At 45.8% G+C, this 21,395-nt stretch overlaps 1 protein-coding gene across 1 annotated transcript in view; it reads right to left on the bottom strand.

The window, feature by feature from the left end:
- The window catches only part of KLHL14 (kelch like family member 14), a 92,776-nt gene that overhangs the window by 18,287 nt on the left and 53,094 nt on the right, over positions 1-21,395 (bottom strand). Inside the window, 1 exon segment of the mRNA XM_006091663.3 lies at positions 2,093-2,182. Coding sequence (XP_006091725.1) covers positions 2,093-2,182 — 90 coding nt within the window.

The raw sequence follows: 21,395 nt of genomic DNA, 5'->3' as shown, positions 1-21,395 counted from the left end.
TCTGAGTAGCTAAAGTGAGAGAGAAGATGCCCATTAAACCACATGAATAGCATTAGCTATAATTTTCAAAAGTGACTCAAGACTTTGGTCTGACAAGAACGTGTCACGTGGGGCTCACACGGAGCTGGCTGGGTGGTGACAGGCGTCCCCACAGGAAAGCAATGCTATGCTTTCTGGAGTCTTTGCTCACAGCATCTTCAATGAGGGCTTTCAAGCAAATTGCTGTTCTTCTCAGGGTCGGGGGAGGCACACCAGTGAGGTCCACGGGCCCAGTTTCGTGGGAGTCTGCATTAGTTGAAGATAAAACCTGGCTTCTCTGAAGTAGAGGAAGGAGTATGTCCATCCTCATCCCCCACCGGGCCCTCTGAGCTGTGCGTTTGATAGAAGCGGAGCAGAGAGCTGCTGCGGGTCATCAGGGGGAGATAAACCGGGGGCAGGTTTTCCGTGCGGTTGATGAGGGCCGGTCTCAGGGGAATGGCCGGTCACAGGGCTCTGTGAACACTGAGCTGTGGCCGAGGCTGGTACTGTGACAGCGGCCATTCACCGGGGAACAGGTGGGCGGAGAGGGCTGCCATCGGAAGCAGGGCCCTGCGGCCGGGCCTTTGGTCAGGGCCTAGCTTTCGCCTGGCCTTTAAAGAGAAGGTTCTGCAGATCCTTTGCTCAGATAAGCTTGATGACAAGACTGCACGTTCCCTTACAGGTGCTCCGGTCAGCGGAAATCACCGCCGAGGAAGGACGGGTTAAGCAGCCATTGGGGTGTTTGTTGGGGGGGCGGGGGTTGCGGGTATGCCGGGGCCTTTGGTACCATCAAAGCCGTCATTTCAAAGAAAAGCTGGAGGAGAGCGAGGACCTATCATTTTCGCTCCTATTCTCGCAAGGCCAGGAACTGTCCCCTTTCCAGCAAGGAAAGCCGTGCACCAACAGGGCTGCAGGTCTCGCTGAAGAATGCGCCCTCGCTTCAGAGAAACGGTCCCGGAGGGTGGCCGGGTGGTGTTCCTTTAAGATATTCTAGAATGAACAGATGTGCCGATTCTCTATAACTTGCCTGTGCAGATGCTGAAAGAGAGCATTCGCGCTAAAATACACGCGGCCTATGTAATCTCATCGGGATGTTCGGGGCTTTAAAGTGAAAACGTGTACCTGCAGCTGTTTGATGGCTTCTCAGCCATGAGCACCCCGGTTACACAGCAGGTGCAGCCGCAGCTCCTCCCCGAGTGCGAGCTTCCCCCAGACCTTGGTAAGGCTGCGTGTCCTGCCAGGCCCCGCGCTCCCCTCGGGCTGGGCTCGGGAAATATCCAAGGGCTTCATTTCTCTGCGGTGAATGCCCGAAGCACCCACACCAGCAGGCGGGGTGGTGGTGAGCAGCGGAAGAAGCCCGGAAGGGCGGGCCACCTGCCACGGGTCTCCAGGAATAGAAGCCGCACAAGAACCTCCGCGCAGGTTTCGTGCAGCGCGGCTGCCGATCACGCTTCGTTACTGAAGCGGCATCATGATGCTGTGAGACGGGAGACCCGTGGTGGAGAAGGTGGGGGATCCTCGCAGCTGCAGCTGGCCACCTGCCTCTGGGAGGCCGTGCGTGGCCGTGGCCTCCATCCCTCGAGGGCCGGTGAGGAGAGGGCCGGGCGCCGGCTCAGAGCTGAGCCCCCAGGCAGCCGGCGAGCGAGTGAGTGAGTGAGTGCGCTGCTGGCCTCCTCTGCCAGCTCAGGACTGGCCTTCCTTCCGCTCACAGCCCACCTCCCTGACCCCTCCGGGTCCCGCGGCACAGACACACATCGCCCGCAGTCATGATGCTGGACAGTTACCAGGGCCTTTCCTGGCACACGTCCTCGTGGGCCAGCCGCTATTGCCTTGTTCAATAGTTACCATCAGGCCCCGCCGGTGCGGCTCAGTGGTTGAGCATCGACCTAGGAACCAGGAAGTTATGGTTCAATTCCCGGTCAGGGCACAGGCCCGGGTTGTAGGCTCCATCCCCAGTGTGGGGTGTGCAGGAGGCAGCCAACCAATGATTCTCTGTCGTCATTGATGTTTCTCTCTCTCCCTCACCCTTCCTCTCTGAAATCAATAGAAAATATATTAAAAAATATATAGTTACCATTAGGGTTCCACTGGTCCTCTCCGCCCAGCACGAACAGGAAGTTCTCTACCTCCACGACGCAGTGGTGGGCGCTGTTGTAGGGCATGACTGGAATGAAGAAGAAAACACAGCTGTGTGACCTTTTCCATCTGAGCCCCTGCCTGTGGCTCACTAGGTATTTGCTTTCACCAAAGTGTAGAGAACGTGAGATGAAGTCCGTCGGAAGGAGAGAGCCAACAGCAGAGCAGGGCGCCCCCCTCCCCCCCCCCCACATTGGCTCAGGGGCTGTGCCCAGCGACGGCAAGCCCGGCCCCTTCGGATGAGTTTTACATCATGTTATTCCACATATTAGCCAAGAACAACCTGTCACGCTGCTTTCAGTTCTCCAGCCCTCCCTGCCTGCTGGTGGGGCTCTCGCTCTGAAGCAGTGACTGAGACTCCCAAGCGCCCTCCTGGAGGAGCTAACCCTGCACACCCGTGGGGCCATTCAGAGGCCCTGCCCCCCCTCGGTTTGCTGAGATGCCCCCGTAAACACACTCGGGGTGCTGGGTGGCTGTCTATCCCCCAGCGCCGAGCAGGCCGGCTTTCCATACAGTGTTCAGTTTTTAAATTAAGGTCCTGCTGATTTAATGCCTCCTCCAAATGCATACGCTCAATTTCCTGTACAATGTCATTAGCAGCACAATCACACATCGCCTATCTCTCTGCTTAGGAGCTCTTCTGGAACAAAGATAAAAACCGTCAGGAACATCACGAATATTCATCCCGCTCACCTCGCCCGTCTCCCTGCCCCAGGGTGCGGGCTGCGAGGAGGGGGTGGTAGTCAGAAGCCCGTGAAAGCCAGGTTTCTCGGGGTTGGTTCTCATTTACATTTTCATTTGGGAGACACACGCAACCAGAACAGGACACCCCTGTCCTCCTCCCCCCCCCCCCCCCAATCACAGCGCGGTGTTGACCTCGGCCGGTGTCATCTCCTTTGTAAATGTGACCGTCCGCAGCATCAGTTATAACACATGCGCTGGCGGGGCCCGGCGACACCCGGAGTAAATGATGTCCTTGTTCGGCTCATCACATGGGCACCTTAAATCTAGGTGAGGAGAGATGGAGGTGATGTGCACGCTCAGGCAGGGAACGTATTGCCTGACACGGATCAGCAGAGCACTTAAGGAACCAGTGCGCTGGGAAATCAATATGACTCAAGGCCAGGTCTGCCTCCAGCTCTCCCTCCAATGGGGAGAGAGAGGGAAAGAGAGAGCGCTCGCCTGTCCTACACCCGGCGTGTTTTGGAGGACACACCTCTCTCATCTTATTTTGTTATTATTATTGTTATTATTATTATATTTTTCAGAATAATAAAAATATATTATATATTTTTTCAGAAGGTGCTTAGGCAGGCTAAGGTAGGCAAGTAAAAAGAATAGGAAACAGGCAAAGCTTTGAAACCCATAATGCAGCTTCTGAAAGAGCCAACCAGATCCTTGAAGCATTTTACTCAAGGATTGTAGGAGTTTCGATTATTTTATCATGTTTTTATTTTTACTGTGACTATTCATTGTTCTTTGAACTGACAGCCACAAGGGAGAAGGCATTGCTATGTAAAGCCCTGATTTCGGGGATAATGTAGGAGAAATTGGGTGTGCCGTTGGTTTGTGAGGTCCATTAATTAGGTCGATGGACACAGGGCGTCATCTTGGGAACGTCCTCCCCCCCTCCTCAACCCTCAGTTATCTCTTTGGAAAATGCTTTCAGCCAGACAGATTCTGCAGCGTCGCCTCTTAGAATCCATTTGGAGCAGAGTGTGTGTTGGGTTCATTGAACAACTAAGATTGGATAGGTTTTGAACATCCTTGCTTTTTTCTTTTTCAAATGAACTCATCATTGTTTGGATTATGAGGATGGTTCCAAAACACCAACAACAAACTATGCTACCCATACGTTACGTGTCTCATGAACAGCCTGATGCTACTCAGTTCATCATCATGTCAGCTGGTCAGCGCAGACGCCTAGCCTTGATGGCCATCTGCTCCCGTGAGAAATGAGTGGAAAAACAGAGGCCACCGGCTACAACCAACATGTGATGGCAGCCACTCTTCCAACATCTACTTAACATTTTTGGCCCGTTCAATGTCCGCATCTTATGAGTAATACAAATGGTAATCTCTTCCTTTTAACTGGAAGTCCAGCTTTATAATACGGCACTGTCTCTGAAAATACAACTGTACTTCTATTTTGTTCTTGCCATTCACTTGTTCCATTCAGGCAGGCAGACATTAAGTGAAGGAAATAATAGATGGTTTATCCTTAAGCCTGTTTTTCATGTGATTACCCCTACGGTTATGCAAACAAATGAAACGATTGCACTAGGGCCAGTGGTCGGCAAACTGTGGCTCGCGAGCCACATGCGGCTCTTTGGCCCCTTGAGTGTGGCTCTTCCTAAGCCTTAGGAGTACCCTAATTAAGTTAATAACAATGTACCTACCTATATAGTTTAAGTTTAAAAAATTTGGCTCTCAAAAGAAATTTCAATCGTCGTACTGTTGATATTTGGCTCTGTTGACTAATGAGTTTGCCGACCACTGCACTAGGCTAACGACTGAAACCTTCTAAATAAGAGAGGGGGTCTTTGCAGTTCTAATGGAAAGGCTACTTGAAGGCATTCCTCTTTATCGACACTTATAGTATTTACTCTTGTTTTTAAACCTCGTATGCTGTCTTTCTTGGCAGGATATGTCAGTATCCTCATTCCTGCATTATTGTCTCTTTTGAATTATTACCATGAATTGCGAGGCTGTAAATATGCACAACAGCTCTTTGAAATTCTTCTGAATGTAAAAGGCTCCAAATTTATTAGAAGAAAAAATCTATATGAAATCAATGTTGGAGTTTTGCAAAAGACCTACTTTCTTTATTTCTGATGGAACCAGAAGGAAAGTAAAATAAACAGGGCAGCGAGCAAGGGCAGACATCTGTTCAAGGCGGCAGGAGGTCCTGCACTTACTGGTCACCTTTTGAAGAACGAAGAAGACCCGCCTGCCCCTCTCCGGCTTTCTCTAGAGGCGGACACTCGCCGCGCCCTCACGAGCAGGTGCTGGAGGAGAAGTTTGTGCTCCGTGCTCACCGGCAGCCCCGTGTGCGTTTTTAGCGTGTCAGTCAGTGAGTCAGAGGGAAAGGGTAAAGAGAAGCTAATCAGGATGAAATGAGATTAAAGGCTGTCTAATTTTACAGCAACTGTGATCCATCAGCCACTGTGAAAGTGACAGTGGAAATGAATGATGGAGACAGACAGGTGGGGCTGTACATTCCACTGATTTATCCTCAAATGCACTGGGCCTTATTTTATTGAGTGAACATGACCGCATTTATCATGACTGTCATCTAAACCCACTTCCCTCCATTTAAAAAGGTCACTTTACTCAGAGGGAGCAGGAGAGAGGCACTTTCAAATCAGACTTAGCATTTCCTCACATGTGTCTCCGAGGCCCTTTGTGAGAATGCTCAACTTTTATGAAACAAACTACAAGTGCTGGAAGGAAAGGGGGAGGGGGAGGGAGGCCAGAAAATAGAAAAAGAAGAAACCTTTGGACATCTGTGGGAATACACTCACTTAGTCCCTAAATTTGAAGCAATCTGTATCATTTTTGCCTTTATCACTCCGAGGGAAATTCTATTCTAGCCTGGGAAGTGGAATCAAACGTTTGCATGGAATATTTTTAATGAAGAGAGTAAGAACAGGTGATACTATACAGTAAACGTGGGAAAGCTATTGAGTCCCAGTATTTACTCTGCCGAGTGCCGGTCACCACACACTCAGTAGATGTCAGCAATTGCTACAAGTTGAATCTCGGCCACAATTTACGCAAATGCCTGATAATTGTTTCTCCATCACTTTAAGGCCATAAAAATCTCAGTTACACAGGCTTTTTACTCCTCCTGGTACCAGTGCAATAAAATAGCCTGGAATGTTATGCATCAAGTTAGTCTTTGTGAAGAGCACAATAGTAACCACCATGTACCAAATATTTACTATGTGCCAGGCACTATGCTGGTGCTATATCTACATGTACATATATATACACACACACTTATATTTATATATAGGGTCCTATATTATATTGCTGAAAATATAATACCATGTTTTGTTCTTGCCACGCATTTGCTCCCATTCAGGCCAGCAGAAATTAAATGAAGGAAATAATATATGATATTATAATGTATGATAAAATATAATACAGGATAAAATGTACCTCTATTTGATTTATCTACATCTTTCATTTAATACAGCTAACTACAAGGGAGGCATCACTCACTCATTTTATTTCTCTAAGAAATACTGAAGTTTTAAGAGGTTATGTCACTTGTTGAAGGTCATACTCAGCTAACGAATGGCAGAGAGGACCCAGACACAGGGCTACTGGGTCCCAACCCGCGCTCCTACCCATTTCACTCTACCGACTCTCCATAGGTGTGTGCGCCCAACCAGCAAGTCATTACTAGTACCTGTGTCTTCAGTGATGTTCCTGAAATCCCTGTATAATTTTTTTGTGTTAAATCATATGTTAAATGTCTATTATTTTCATATTTAAAGGAATCCTAATTAAGGCAAGTGGGCACTCCTTTAAAGTTTTTTTTGTTTTGTTTTGTTCTAGAAATCCAATATTCAAATGGTGGGTTTTCTTCAAGTAGGATACATTTGTTTGAAGGAGCAAGGAAAACAGGGAGCAAACAAGCCAGGTAAGGGCGGGCAGAGTCTACTGGCAGATTTTTAAGCCAGGAGCACCTATTTCAACCTCGTGAGCAGATTCACCGTGTCTTGGGCATAGAGGCGCTTTGCTTGTGTGTTTGAAGGCCTTATTCTGCTGGAGAGCGACACTTCCACTCCCTCCCCTATGTCACATCTGAGGAAGGTGTTCCTCTCCCTAAGGAAGTTACGGGAATCCTCCACAACCACAGGATGTCCACGGACATCCAAGCCGCAGGTCATCGTGGCTATGCCAACTTCATAAAATCGCTAAATAAATGATGATGGGATATTTATCACTTCGATCTCACATTTATGAGGGCCTTGATTTTCTCTTGGCCTTAAGTACATAAACTTGCAAAACTGTCGAATATGACATACTTCTACCTTGTTTTGAAAAATAATGAATGTTCATGGTAAAAATACAACCTTATAAAAAATAAGGGTATGGAGGACCCATAAGTCTTCCCCCCCCGTTCCTGAGCCGCAGCCCTTCGGCTCCCTGCCCCTGAGGCCATCACTGGCACTGTGTTCTTGGTTTGCCTTCCAGAGAGATTATACATAGGAGTCATTTCCTTTCATACAAATGGCAGCAGTGTTCAATGGGCACAATGTTTACTACCTCGCTTTTTTGCACTCAAGAGTCCATTCATTTATTTACTCCCCACCAATCAACTATTGTTTTCAGTGGCTACTCTATGCCAGGCCATGTTCTACCTGCTGAGGAGGTCATGAGGAACAGCAACAAGGAATGTTCCGGTCAGGGGAAGCACATAGGCAATACGTACACAACTAGATAGGCAATTTTGTTTCCAAGGACAAGTACCATGAAGAAAAGTAAAGCAGGGTCAGAGGAGGGGGACGGACAGGGTGAGGGGTTTTGAGAGTAGTCAGGGAAGGCCTTTCTGAGTGGGTGGCTTCTGAGTAGAAGATTGAGGGAACCGAGCCATGAAGGATGGAGAAGCAGGAACAGTAAGTGCAAAGGCCCTGAGGCACTGGTGCAGGGAGTGTCAAGAACAGCAGGAAGACCAGGAGCAGCGGGGGTCTGAGATGAGGTCAAGGTGCTGGAGGCAAGGACCAAAAAGTGGTTGGCATGTAGATGCAAGAGGTCTGTCAGAAGGCTGATGGACTTTGATATTCAGCAGGGCTGAAAATCTGCATATTATTACTTACCACTGGCTGAATAGCTGAAGGCGATCCCCTAACCTGATAATCCTTTTATTGTTTGCTAAACTTTACCTTTGATATGTCTGTTTGCTTTGCTAAAGGGCAAATGTATATTCCAGTAAATAAAAAGCTGATGGGTCTGGAGATTCATCGAGCTTCGCCACTAGAGTGAAGTCTCTGCCTGGCTTTCCCCCATGCCTTCTAAATTTATATATCTGTTTATGTCACAGCCCCTTCTCCAGATTCCTGAACCCTTGCTGCAAAAGGTTGCGGCATCGAGGGGAAACCCAGGGCAGATCAGGTGCAATGGTGCAGTCCTGGCCACAGCACAATGTTGGATTACCCACCACCACATTCTTGTAACAGCCCCACAGTGTTCCATGTGATGGGTATCCTGCAGTGTGTTCCATGCCTTCTGATGGCCATGTATGAACTTATTCAACAAACTTTACAAACATTCATTATGTGTCAACAGTTTCCTGGTTGCTGAGAATATACAGGAACTATGCTGATGGTGTTCCTATTCTCGTAGTGCTTATATTACAGGGGACAGAACACAAACAAATAGATATGGGACACATAGGAACACAGCCAGGTGGTGACGTGATCTACAAAGAAATAAAACGGGACACTGCGTTAGAGAGGGAGTGCCTGGATGTTACTCTGGCTGGGGTGGTCAGGGAAGGCCTCACCGGGGAATGGTCCTTAAGGTAGAATTTGAGGGGAGAGAAGGAGCCAGCGTTAGAAAATAAGGGGAAGGAATCCATGCAGAGACCCGGAAGCGGGAATGAGCTGGGTGTGCCCAAGAAGCCTGGGGAAGCCTCCATGCCTGGGGCAGAGGCGAGGGCCAAAGACGCGGGAGGGGAAGTCGGGAGGAGGGTGGAGGCTGGCGAGGTGGGTGTTTATAAACCAAGGGAGGTGTGTGGATTTTATTCTTAGTTTGATGGAGACACTGGAGGGGTTTGAAGCAGTGGACTGACATCATCTGGTTTATGTTAAAAAAGATTACTCTGGCTGATGTAGATGTTGTGGGTAGAAGAGGGAAAAGAGGGGGACCAGAGAGGGGTGTCTGGGTGAGAGACGATGGATGCTGGGTCAGGAAGGGACCCAGGGAAGGAGAGAAGGGGACACGTGCTGACAGCTGTTCTGGTTACACAACACACACACCCAGGAGTTTAACTGTAGGATTAATCCCGCCCCCCCCCACCCCTCGCCCCCACCACGTGAAGCTTCTGGGTTAAAAGATGGGTACATTTTACATTTTCATGGATATCATCACACTGGACCCCTTTTCACCCTTGTCCCTTTGCCCATATGGTAGGTGAACAATTGGGATAACAATTATTATCATAATTAAATAAATGCAGATTTGAATAGTTAACATTCAAATCTGCATTTATTTAATTATGATACAGGTTCAGCATCCTTTCATATGTTTAAAACCCACCTGTGTTTTATAGATTTTTTCCTGCTGGATTTTGACTTCTTGATATCATAATTTATGCTACCTGTACTTATATTATTTCTGTCTTTAAAATGCTTTTCTATGGAGTTATCTTAACTGGCAAAATACCAGTAAATGATCTTTTGAAAACATGGCATTGCTAGAATTCCTATTTGTGAAAATATTTACTCATTGAAGCAAATTTAAATAGCAATTACATGCTGTTGAAAAAATATATATACCTGAAAGAAAGATGCCTCACTTTAATAATATTCAGTGAGCATTCCTTGCCATGGGGTTATAGAGGTTTTGTTTGTTTGCTTTACTATTTTTTTCATTTTTACAGTAAGTGTAATTGAGAAACAAAACTGTTTAAAATTCCCTCGTTAGTTTAATCCCGCCACCCAGCCCTCCTGCAAAGGTCTAGTGATGGGGCCAATGCCTCTCAGATGGAAAGAGACAAACGATCAAACATCTGGCAGCAGGCAGTGCCCGACGGAGATTATTGATCAGCTACAGAAAAGGCTCCGTTCCTTTTTTCCTGCTGTATTTGGATCGTACTATCTCTGCAAACTACTAATAAATGGAAATGTGTTGTGCATTGGGGATGACTTGATCAGCATGGACAGTTCATCTGGAAAATTAAATCCCGTAGGAAATTCACATGGTCTGATTCCAGTGCTGAGCTGGTGGAGGCTCTGAATTAACCCAAAGGTTGTCAACACGTCCTCCCTGGTCCCCAACTGGCTCTGCACACAACGGGCCGGGTTCCCATAGTCCCGCTGGAGACAGAGTCTTTGAAGTGAGTTCAAGATGCATAAATCTGAGAAAAACGTGCACACATGCTATGTTTTGGAGGCTGTGCAAAAGCCAAGAGAGCATGTTCCTCTGTCCTAGTTCAACCCTGTGTCTACGGCAGAGTCTCCCGACCGGAGTGCTGCTTTGTCATCCGCTCTCTGTCCAGCATTGCACGGAAGGCAGGCCATTACTGTCCACTTGCCAAGTCATGACACAACTAACAAACAGCCAGTGTCTTTGGGTGTCATCCCTACAGGATCTGTGAGCTCCCTGAGGCCAGACCGTGTCATCTCTACAGCTTTCTCCCCAGCATTGTGCCCAGGACCTCAGGCTGGTCAGACCCATGTACTGCTATAGCTTTTATACCCAACACAGTAATTAGAAATATTAGGGAAACAATAAATGTTAGGAGCACAAATGAGTGAATGCTAGCCAGCTAAGGGAGACTGTGGCATTCCCTTCTCTGGAATTTGTAGAACATGTGATGGGTACCGGAAATATGCAGGAGGGAGGAATTGAAGGAAGAAAAGGGAGAGAGGGAGGAAGGTGTGCCTTAGATCAGGATTCTTTGGCTTCTAGGATAGATGTTGCTCTATATGCAGTGCATATGTTAGCTTTAAACAAAGGAGGATTTGTAAGTTCTCCAAAGACTGTGACATATTTCATTAGAAACTATCCGAGGCTTGATTGTGCCAAATTTTTTAACAGGTCCTTGTTGACTTAGTTAGAGTCTGAGCCCTTTACATGGGGTGGGGAGCTAACAACCAGTGAGGCTAAGGAGACTTAAAATAGCCCTTCTATTCGCTATTAAAGCAAAACTGACTTATTTTTATTTTAATTAGGATATTTTCACTGATCTATCCCTAAATTGCGATTGTCACTATAATGTCAACTATTTTATTTTGGATACTTCCTGGAATGTTAGTTTAGACATTAAGAACAGTTTTATTTTCGCTTTTGGAAAGTAAAACCATCTTTGGGAATGAAAGCTACAATCTATTCCAAAAAATTTCCCCGTTTTATAAAGTGCTGTGTTTGCAGACACACGGATGAAACATGCTAATGAATGCTTCCACATTCCCTTTCCTAAGGGCCAACACAGCGTCTTCCTGGCCGCATCTTTGAGGGGCGTGAGAGATTGTACTAGTCATTGTTTTGCACCTAAAAAGGCTCATCGGAAAAACAGTCAACTATGTAAATGGATTAAACGAGTAAAGCAACACATATTATTTAAACTCGTGACTAGAAAATCCTTGACCAAGGTCAGGGGAGCCAGTGCTACCAAAACTGTGGATGAACTAGCAAAAGGACAGCACAAACCATTGTGAAATTGCTTCCACTTCCTTCGAGGCCGGCCCCACAGTTGTTCCAGCTTATTGAGGGAAGGAGGAAGGAAATGGGTGAGGTCTATATGATGAGAATCTATTAGGAAGTGGATTCTGATAGAGATCACACACTCGATGTGGGAATATAAACTCTAGTTATTCACTTTCTAACCCATGAGATAGCAAAAGGTACATTGAAGAACATCTCTCTGCCAACTCATTCATTCTTCATTCATTCATTCCATTAAGAAATATGCATTTGAGGAACTATTAGTTATTGTGCTAAGCTCTGAGCATAGAAAGATTACTTGTCCAAAGCTCACAGCCCAGAAAGAAAGAGAACACGTGAACAGGGAGGTAGGACAGGCAATGCTATAGAAGACAAGCACCAGAAGCACCAGACAGGGAGTCACTGAAACTTCAGAGAGAAAGCGAGGCTTATGCTAAATCATAAGATTAAAAAATGCTTTCCGGGTCATCCCAGCAGCAAAAGTCACGGTCAGTAAAAGAAACATGGATTTAACAAATACTGAGTTCCTACTATGACTATGTGCCAGAGCTTGGGCTAGGCCCTAGTGATATTGTTTATTCTAATTAGGTTATTTTATAAACATTGATTATTAAAATTAGAGTCCTTTCCAAAATGTTCTCCACCTTATCATCAGATTATTGCGATAGTAGCTATTTTGTAGAAGCCAGAGAAAATGTGTCTGGGGAACGTGGGAGCAGGTAAAAGGGAGGGGCTGTTTTCTACTCGTCCTTTCCGGTCGCTGGCCCACTCCCCAACTCAGATTCCCTTTGGCGCTCACTCCCCTCAGACAATCCAGAAGCCACAGCCTCCACGTGAATTCAATCTCTCCCAGCATCTGCAGCCACCTCCTGGTTCTAGAAGCAGTTGCTTTGCTGCTGTCTTGCTACTGCCCTTACTTAATTGGAAAGGATATTTCACGGCAAAGATTCAGAAAGGTTGGTCACATGTTCCTCCCACAGCCATGTCATGGTGTGTGCATGTGTATGTCCACATGTACCTATGTGTGTGCTTCATCCAGGAAGCACTAGTCGGGCTGGGCAATCAAGAGTATCCGAGTCAATAGCTTCAACACACCGGGGAAATGAAAGTGCAGCCCATGATCTCAGGAGAGGAGCCCAGGGCAGTGGCCTTCGTGGGAAGGGGCGCCTAGAACCGCCTCTTGAGGAAGTTCTGAGAGCTGTGTTGCTGGGAAAACGTGGAGAATGGGGATGTCCAGATCGGAAGAGGGAAACATGGAGGGCAATGTGATGAATACTGACGTTCCCTTTTCTCCTTTCTTGGCACCATCATTTACTGGCAAAACCAGACAGTCGTTGAATGCTAAGTGATATTTACTTATGAATATATTTATGAACGCACAGGAGCATTTGGCACTTCTCCTGTCTCAGACTTTAGGCTGAGACCCTGAGACTGAAGGTACCTGCCAGGCCATGTAGGCAGGACTTGCTGAAAGCAGCTCTTAGACTGGTTCTGATTGATTGGATATTTGGATGTGTGCACGTGACACACACACACGTGTGCACATTTAGCCTATATAAACAATGATATGGAACACTATTAGTGAGTAGGGCCCTTTTCAAAGAGAGTGTTTGTGGGAGACTGGGGGAGCACTAGGTATTTTTTTAATCAACAGAAGGAGAAGGAAACCCTCCTTCCACCCTGCGCCCCAGAGACAAGGCAGAGACGGGTGGACATCCCTCACCTCCTGGGCTTGGCAGCGAGGTCTGAGCAAGAGGCTGCAGGCGCTGTCTGAGGTGCAGTGTGGGGGGCTGGGGCAGACGCGCCAGTGTGGGGGGTTTAGGGGGGCACCCAGCACCTTCCTGGGGGCTGAGCTGGTGCTCGGGAAGCTTGCGTGACTAGAATGTCATGGAAGGTCCTCCACCAAGAAGACTAAGTGCCCGTCAAGCTGAGCCCGACAGGAGCTGCGTGACGGGCACCCCACGGCGCAGCGGGAAGCCTTCACCAAGGGGCTCACCATGGAGCCATAAAGACAGCCATTCGAACCCCAGCCAGCTTTAGGGCACTTGGCTCCTGAAAGGCAACGCCAAGCCAACCAGAGCTCGTCTCCCTTTGCCTCCCTCCTCCAGCTCTTGGCTGGTGGGACCAGACTGCTCATGTTGACTGGTTTCCTCCAGTGGCCAGCCCCGCTCCCGCTCAGGTGCACGTGGGTGTGCAGGAAGGGCTAACACAGGCCCGAGAGTGCGTCCTTAGAGAGGCCTGCTGCAGGCTGGCCCCCAGCTGGAGGCTGGGAACTTAGGTTCAGGAGTGTGCCCACTGCCTTATCCAAGAGTGGCCGTCTGTGCCAGAGGAGACAGACAATGTGCTTTACGCTACCGCCCTGCTTCCTTATGGGAGTGTGGGATTTGGGCCTGTGTTGGGCAGAGGATGTCTATCTGACCAGCCTCGGTAGAGACCTGGGGCACTGAGTCTCTGATGAGCCACCCTGGTGACAATATTCACAGGCGCTGCCACAAGTCCCGCTGGAGGGAACAGGTGCGTCCATGGGGCTCCACTGGGAGAAGACACCTGGCCGGCACCTGCTTTCCTGCGGGCTTTGCCCCCCACACCAGTTTCCTTTGCCGATTTAGCACTTGGCGCTATGGCCCTTCTTATGTTCTTAGAAAATGCACAAAGGGAAACTAATACAGACACTAGTGAGACCATTCGGAAGGCGGAACACAGTGGTGTAGGAACTTTGTGTCAAAGATCTAGGGAAGGAGGAAGTCACTGGGGCTTGGCTCGTTCAGGTAGTGAGGCGCCCTCTTCAATCTCCCCCCAGCCATCGCAGCCTTCCCCGGCCTTCCAGGGGGCGTTGCCTGCTTAAAACAACAACAACAACAACAACAACAACAACAACAACAAATAGAAGGTGCAGACTTTCCTTCTGCTGTCATTAGAGCACCCCATTCCTGGGCCACAAAGCTGGGCCCATACTCCAGTGCTGGGCGTGATAGTGACTGGCCTACAGATGGTGCCATGACCCAGACAGGCCCTTGACAGGGGTTTTCCGCTGGAGCTGAGAAGGGACCTTCCCTTCTGAGCCCGGGCCCGGAGCCGCTGGGGGCCACGAGAGGCAGGTCTGGGCACAGATGGAGCTCACAGCGAGGAGCAATGAGACCTACAGAGAATGAATCTTGACGGGATTTTGACATTTTGTTTCTGAGCCATGTCCTGCCCTCCTGGTTATGTGGCCCCATAAATCCCATTTCTGTCCCAGACTTTTACAAGAGCCTTCGAACAGTCAGCGTCTTTGCTTTCACTTTTGTCCCCTTGGCTTAATCTTCACAGAGCGCTCAGAATGATCCTTCTAAAACCCAAGTCAGATGACGACATCCACTTCTCTGTCCTTTCCTTACTTCCCGTCACCCTCCGGATAAACTCTGAAGTTTGCAGAATGGCCTACAAGGACCATGTGGCCTGGCTGCCGGCCACCGTTTCCACCCCCTTTGTCACCACTGTCCCTTCACCAATGGTGCTCCAGCCATACTGGCTTCCTTGCCGTCTCCCCAACTCCACAAACACATTCCCATCTGCATTTGTCCTTCCTTTGTGCGTTCTCATCACTTGTTCCATCACTTTATTCAGGTGTCTGCTAGAGAGACTTTGTCTGACAATCCCACTTAAAAAGGCCTCCCCTGTCATTCATCACTCCTGTACCCCACGTTGGTGTTCTTAGTAGCACTTAATGATGCCTATCATTATACAGGTTGTTATTGTTTATAAACTATTTCTCTATTAATATATTAGCTACATATGTAGGCAATGTACTAATACATCAGCTGTGTAGATGTATGATTGATTATCTTGCTCCCCAATGAACTCCCAGTGCCCAGAAAAATGTCTTGCACACAGTAGGCACCTGATAAATATTTGTTAAATTAATGGCAAAATAGTTTGTAATATTGAGTTGGATTTCTGTAACTTGTACCCAATACGTTGAAATTTCAAATGGAGAAAATAAAGTAATTTGGTTAAAATGAAACAGTAATATAAAAAGCATGTGGTTTTAGCTACTTGGTTCAATATTGGAGACTTACATGCAATTTGCCATTTGTAATGGAAGATAGCATAGTGTCATACAGGTCTACGTTTTATATCAGTTAACTGTGTGAGTTTAGAAGTCTCGATTTCCTTCATCAGTAAGATGTGGATTGTAATATCCACCTCACAGGGTTATTGTGAGAATTTAATTAAATTGGATAACTTGCATAAAACACCAGGCTTATTACAGACAAACTATAAAAGTTAATTCTTTTACTGTCCCCTCTAGTTCCTCCACCAAATATTCTTACATTGTTTAATTTTACAAAGGACAAAACATCTCCAAACAAGTCAATTTTCTGCACTTGAACTACTAAGTAATTAATAAAAGCATAACATTGTTAAGGCATGGATTTAATATAGAACTAACTTAAAACACAGTTTTTGCTTAGTGGAGTAGGAATTTATGATTCTCAAAAGATGATCACATCTGGATATGTGGATAGAATGAAGTGACACAGGCCCCAAATTTTTTAAGTTATATTGGTGAAGCTTAAGTGGTGTACACTCACATTCTAACAATGCACATTGCATGAGAAGGATGTTATTTCATTTCATTTTTACCTCATATATATTAGACATCTACTATGTGCTGTGTATGAAACAGAGGTAACTACAAGCATAGTGACTGACTATGTGGCTCACATCCAATAGAGGAAACTAAAAATATATTTTTATTGATTGTTTAGAGAGAGAGGAAAGGAGAGGGAGAGAGAAACATTGGTATGTGAGAGAAACATTAATCCACTGCCTCCTGCATGGCTGTCCCCTTCCAGGGACTTAGCCATAACCCAGATATGTGCCCTCACCTGGAACCGAACTGGCAACCTTTCGGTGCATGGGGCAATGCTCAGCCAACTGAGCCACACCAGCCAGAGCAAGAGGGAAAATTTACATGCACACAAAAATAAAATGCAAAGCAGATGGAAGGTTATGATGTGATAGAAGTCCAAAGGGCAGAGAAAGATGAGGCAAATGAAGAGTAATTTTTTTTAGTTGTCTCAGAAAACAATAGCTCCAGGTAGATTTGTGTTGGTCCTTGAAGGAAGGGTGGGAAATGGAGCGCTGGAGAGGGGCTCAGGGAGCTCTCGTCAATGCACCTCTATGCACAAAGGCTCGGTGGTGGGGACTGTTTGTAGCTTTGTGGGGCTGGCAGTAAAGAAAGGCTTAAGGAGCAATGGGATGTAAAGTTGGAAAAACAGCAAGAGACGAGGTCATGGAGGCCACTGGATACGAAAGAGTCTATCGCTCTCAGTAGAGAGGCCCTGAAGATTTAGGGAGCGGAGTCGAGCATGAATGGTCTGCACAGGGCATAGATCCTGTCCTTTGATCTTGCTAACATTCTTTCATCACATGGGCATGTTTAGGCTAAAATTAAAAGCCATCATCTTAAAGCTCAATAATCCAACAAAAGAGGAAAGATCCATATGGGGAAAATGTGAAAAGTATAAACACCATCAAGTGTCAACCCCAGAAGAGTAAAGCATAGTCACATATAGAGCCTAAGAGGCAAAAAAATGGGGGGGGGGGCGGGGAGGAGGAGAGGGAGGCATCAAAAGGAAAACAGAAAGACCATTAACTAAAAATGACAATGTGTATATGTATTATTTGTGGAGAGGGAGTAGACAAGAAAAAATTTTAAAATATAATAGAGGGGAAGAAGAGAAGGAGTAAGTTTCATCCTCCTAAGTCAGAAACTAGATATTGTAAATAAGACTATCATTCAAACACCATTTCCACTTGAATATGGATTCTCCTTCCCTTCATGTTGACAAAATGGGGCGTCACATTACATCTATACCACACAAGGATGGCCACTCTATTCATTGTCACTCAACAAAGTGACATCATTACAATCACTACTTGGCTCTTACTCTTCAATAAATTAGCTAATGAATTGTCCTCTTTCCTCCAAAAAAGTATCTGAGCATCAAAGGATAGTAACAAGGTCTGAATCCATTAATACTTCCTTTCATTCTCCCTTACACCCATACCCTTCATGTTCTTATTCCCCTCGTGACTCAGCTTAGATTTTAATGCCCATCTTTGCAACAGTTTCCTGGCATACACCTTCATCTCTCTTGCTCTTTTCTCTATTCCTCCTACTTGCACAACAAAACCAAATCTTGGTTGTATCCAGCCCCAGTGTCAGCACCAATGCAACTGACTGTGGCTATATCGTGTGAATAAAATTCATGTTATTGTTGCCTGAAGTTTCTACTGTGTTTCCCTACACCACTCATTATCTTATTTTTCTAGATCAAGGGTTAACAAACTATGGCCCATGGACTAAATCTGGCCCACCATCTGTTTTTGTAAATAAAGTTCCATTGAAACATAGTCACATACACACAGTCGCATCCATCAGCTTATGCATCAGCTACGTGGCTGCTTTCTTTTCTTAAAAATATATTTTTATGGATTTCAGAGAGGAAGGGAGAGGGAGAGAGATAGAAACATCAATGATGAGAGAGAATCATAGATTGGCTGCCTCCTGCACACCCCACACTGGGGATCGAGCCCACAACCCGGCCATGTGCCCTGACTGGGAATTGAATCCTGTGACTTCCTGGTTCATATATCAATGCTCAACCACTGAGTCACACTGGCTGGGCTATGTGGCTGCTTTCTTGTTACAAGGGCAGCGCTGAATAGCTGTGACAGAGACGCAGTGGCCTTCAAAGTAGAGAGTATGTGCTATCTTGACCTTTACAGAAAGCTTCCTGACCTGTCCTAAATGACCATTTTACATCTTCTCAACTCTCTAACATCTGCTTTTCTGATGTACTTTTAGCTTATAGCCTTCTTTTCTATTTCACGAAGGAAATAGAAACACTTAGAAAAGAACTCCTACAGGCTCCCCGGATGTACGTACCAAATGACCTTCATGGGCATACCTAGCCATGCTCGGCCTTTCTTTTCGTTTCCTTTTGTTATCAAGGATGGATGACTGTCCACACTTATTTCTAAAGTCAAGACCTCCATTTGTGTGCTGGGTCCCATTTCCTCTCAACTACTCAAGGATACTTTTTCCAGCAATGTCATCACATCTTGCATCATTAATTTCCCCCTCCCTATCAGATGTCTCCCATCAGCAGAGAAACAAGCTGTTACATTGCCACCTTAAACAAAAAAAATCTTGGATCAATATTCTCTCCTGCCTACCTATCCCATTTCTTTGTTTCTTTTCACGTAAATAATCCTTGAAAAAGTTGTCTCTACTCAAAATTTCCAAGTTTCCCCTTCCGTTTTCACGTAAACCCTTTCTAATTGTATTTGAGCTTCATGCTTCCACTGACCCAGCTGTTGTTCATGTCCACGTTGCCAAACAGGATGTCCCCTCTCAGTGTGCACTCGCAGGGTCTATCACTCACATCGTCCATGGCTCTCTCCTTCACCCGTGTCCTTCCAGGGACCATGCTCTCTGGGTCCTCCTCCGACCTGCTGGCTGTCCCCTGGTCTGCAAACGTGCTGGTTGCTCGCCATCTCCTCCGTCTGCAAACCCAGCATGTCCCTTTTCTCCTCTACCCACACTCACCCCTTGGTGATCCTCCAGCCACAGGACTTGCAGGTCCACGTGGGTATCAGGTGGGTCTCCAGCTCCATGCGCCCCCGGACAAGGCCCCGGCTTTCCCCTCCAAACGCCTTCCCACCTAAGTCAGTGCCAATTCTACCTATCCTTGGGCTTGCTCGGGACAAAACACCTTTCTCTTACAGCATGCTTGATAAAACACATTATTTATTCCTCTCAGGATAAAAGATATGTTTTTAGACTTCTTCTGTGTCTACACACACACATCCATAAAAATGGATTATGATATATCTGCTTTTCTAACCTGCTCATTTTACCTGGAAATATGTGTTAACCTACTTTCATTTCAATAAATATAGATCTTCATTAATTTTTTAAATAGTGGTATGCTATTTTTTTTTTTTTTACTATGGATAAACTAAAACTTGTCCAACAATCCCTAATTGTCAAACACAAGTTTGGTTCCAATTAATTGCTGTGATAAACAATACCAAGATAAATATCTTTAAACATATGAAAGATTACCATCTTACAGCACATTCCTAGAAGAGAGAGGATTGCTGAAATCAGGACCCTTACATTTCTTAAAAATCTATCCTTTATGTAATTTACATATAAATTTATAATATACATTTTTCCAGATTCCAAGATGACAGTGATATACTAATATTTATTAGTTGAACATTATACAACAAATAAACTACCGATAATTTAGTAATTTTCTTTCACTGATGACATCTGAATTGTAGTTATGAATGGGATGTATACAGAAGACATCCTATATTCAGTTTATAGAGGGTGTGCCTGGCGACAGGGGATTCAGGGACCCTCAGCGACAGCCCCCTGGCTCTCCTAGAGTTCTCAGCCTGGCAGCCACAGCTGTGGTCCATGATGATGTAGAGAAGTGATGCACTACGATATGATCACAAATGGAACCTACTTCCTCTTCCATCAGAGTTGCTCGCTTCATGATATAACCAAGTGTTCAGTAGTCATATTACTTCTGGTACTGAGCGGGCAAGTAACCCGTTCTCATTAAAGCTGAGTAATTATAGACATGTAGTCAGGATAAAGTGGGGTTCTAACTGTGGGCTATTTAAATTAACTTCCTAGATGGCATCTTCCTCTGTGCTGTGAGGGCTTCCCTCTGGAATTCCTGGCAGCCACTTCAGCGCTGCTCAGGCGCGAGAAGTGCTGAAGGGAGAGCTGAGTCTGTTAATTGCTGGGGCTGCAGAGGCCCAGGCTGCATCCTGCTCCCAGGCGCCTTGCGGGGGCAGCTGCAGTTCTGAGCTGAGCCACTAGATGGTGTACACTGTCCTTTGCTGGCCCCCCAGAAGAAAGCATCAAGAACTAGGCTTAGAAATGGGGCTCCCGCCTAAGGAAGGCCAACAAAAGCAAAGAGGAAAACTGCAACAGTAAGACACGCATTGGGGCTGGGGTCTCTTTAAAACTCTGATGTTCATTTTTTTTTTAAATGCAGATAATGCTGAGTTGGAGAATAATATCAATATTATTTTCTTTACCCCATTCCTAAGTAATTCCAATTATTTGAGCTGGACCAAAATCTATCTCTGATTCTTAGTTATTCATGGTAACCTCTTTTGAATTTCATACTTCAGTGCTGAAGGCAACATAAATAGTTTATTTCCTCTTTTAGAAACTCAGATGGACAAATACTGATCAGCGATATCATATGCTAATATTGTTAAAGACAGAGTTTTACAATAGACCTGATTTTCCAAAAACTTGAAGATCCACAGATAAGTCCTGTGGCAGAGATGTCATGAACTGGGATCTACTGCTTCTTTTTGCTATACGCAACTTTGACCCATGCATCAGTGTGAACTATATATCATGGATGCCTGGTTGAGAAAATGATTTGGTTTTCTTTGCTTTTTAGGGAATAATTCCACACAACAATTATTCCAAACATTTTTAAATTGAAAATTGCATTAAGAAGCAAACATTTTAGAAAAGTCGAAAAAATAAAGTTCTCTTCCTTTCCTTAAAGTTCTCTCTTAGGTTTTTACAAATACAAAGGCACTTAACTCTGGGCGCTATTTTATTTAGAAGCTTCAACACATCTTTTACTCTTTATTGAATTCACTTTTAAAACAGTAAACTACTTTCACTGAAGAAGCAAACGTTTTACTGAAGAAATTGAGTGAATGAAGAGTCCTCTCCCTTACCTCCCAGATTTTTACAAATAACAAATGCATTTAAACTATGGACGATCCTTTTTTTT

This window comes from Myotis lucifugus, unplaced genomic scaffold, assembly GCF_000147115.1.
Source record: "Myotis lucifugus unplaced genomic scaffold, Myoluc2.0 scaffold_93, whole genome shotgun sequence".
Taxonomy (NCBI): domain Eukaryota; kingdom Metazoa; phylum Chordata; class Mammalia; order Chiroptera; family Vespertilionidae; genus Myotis; species Myotis lucifugus.
This window is presented reverse-complemented; position numbering and strand designations above follow the sequence as displayed.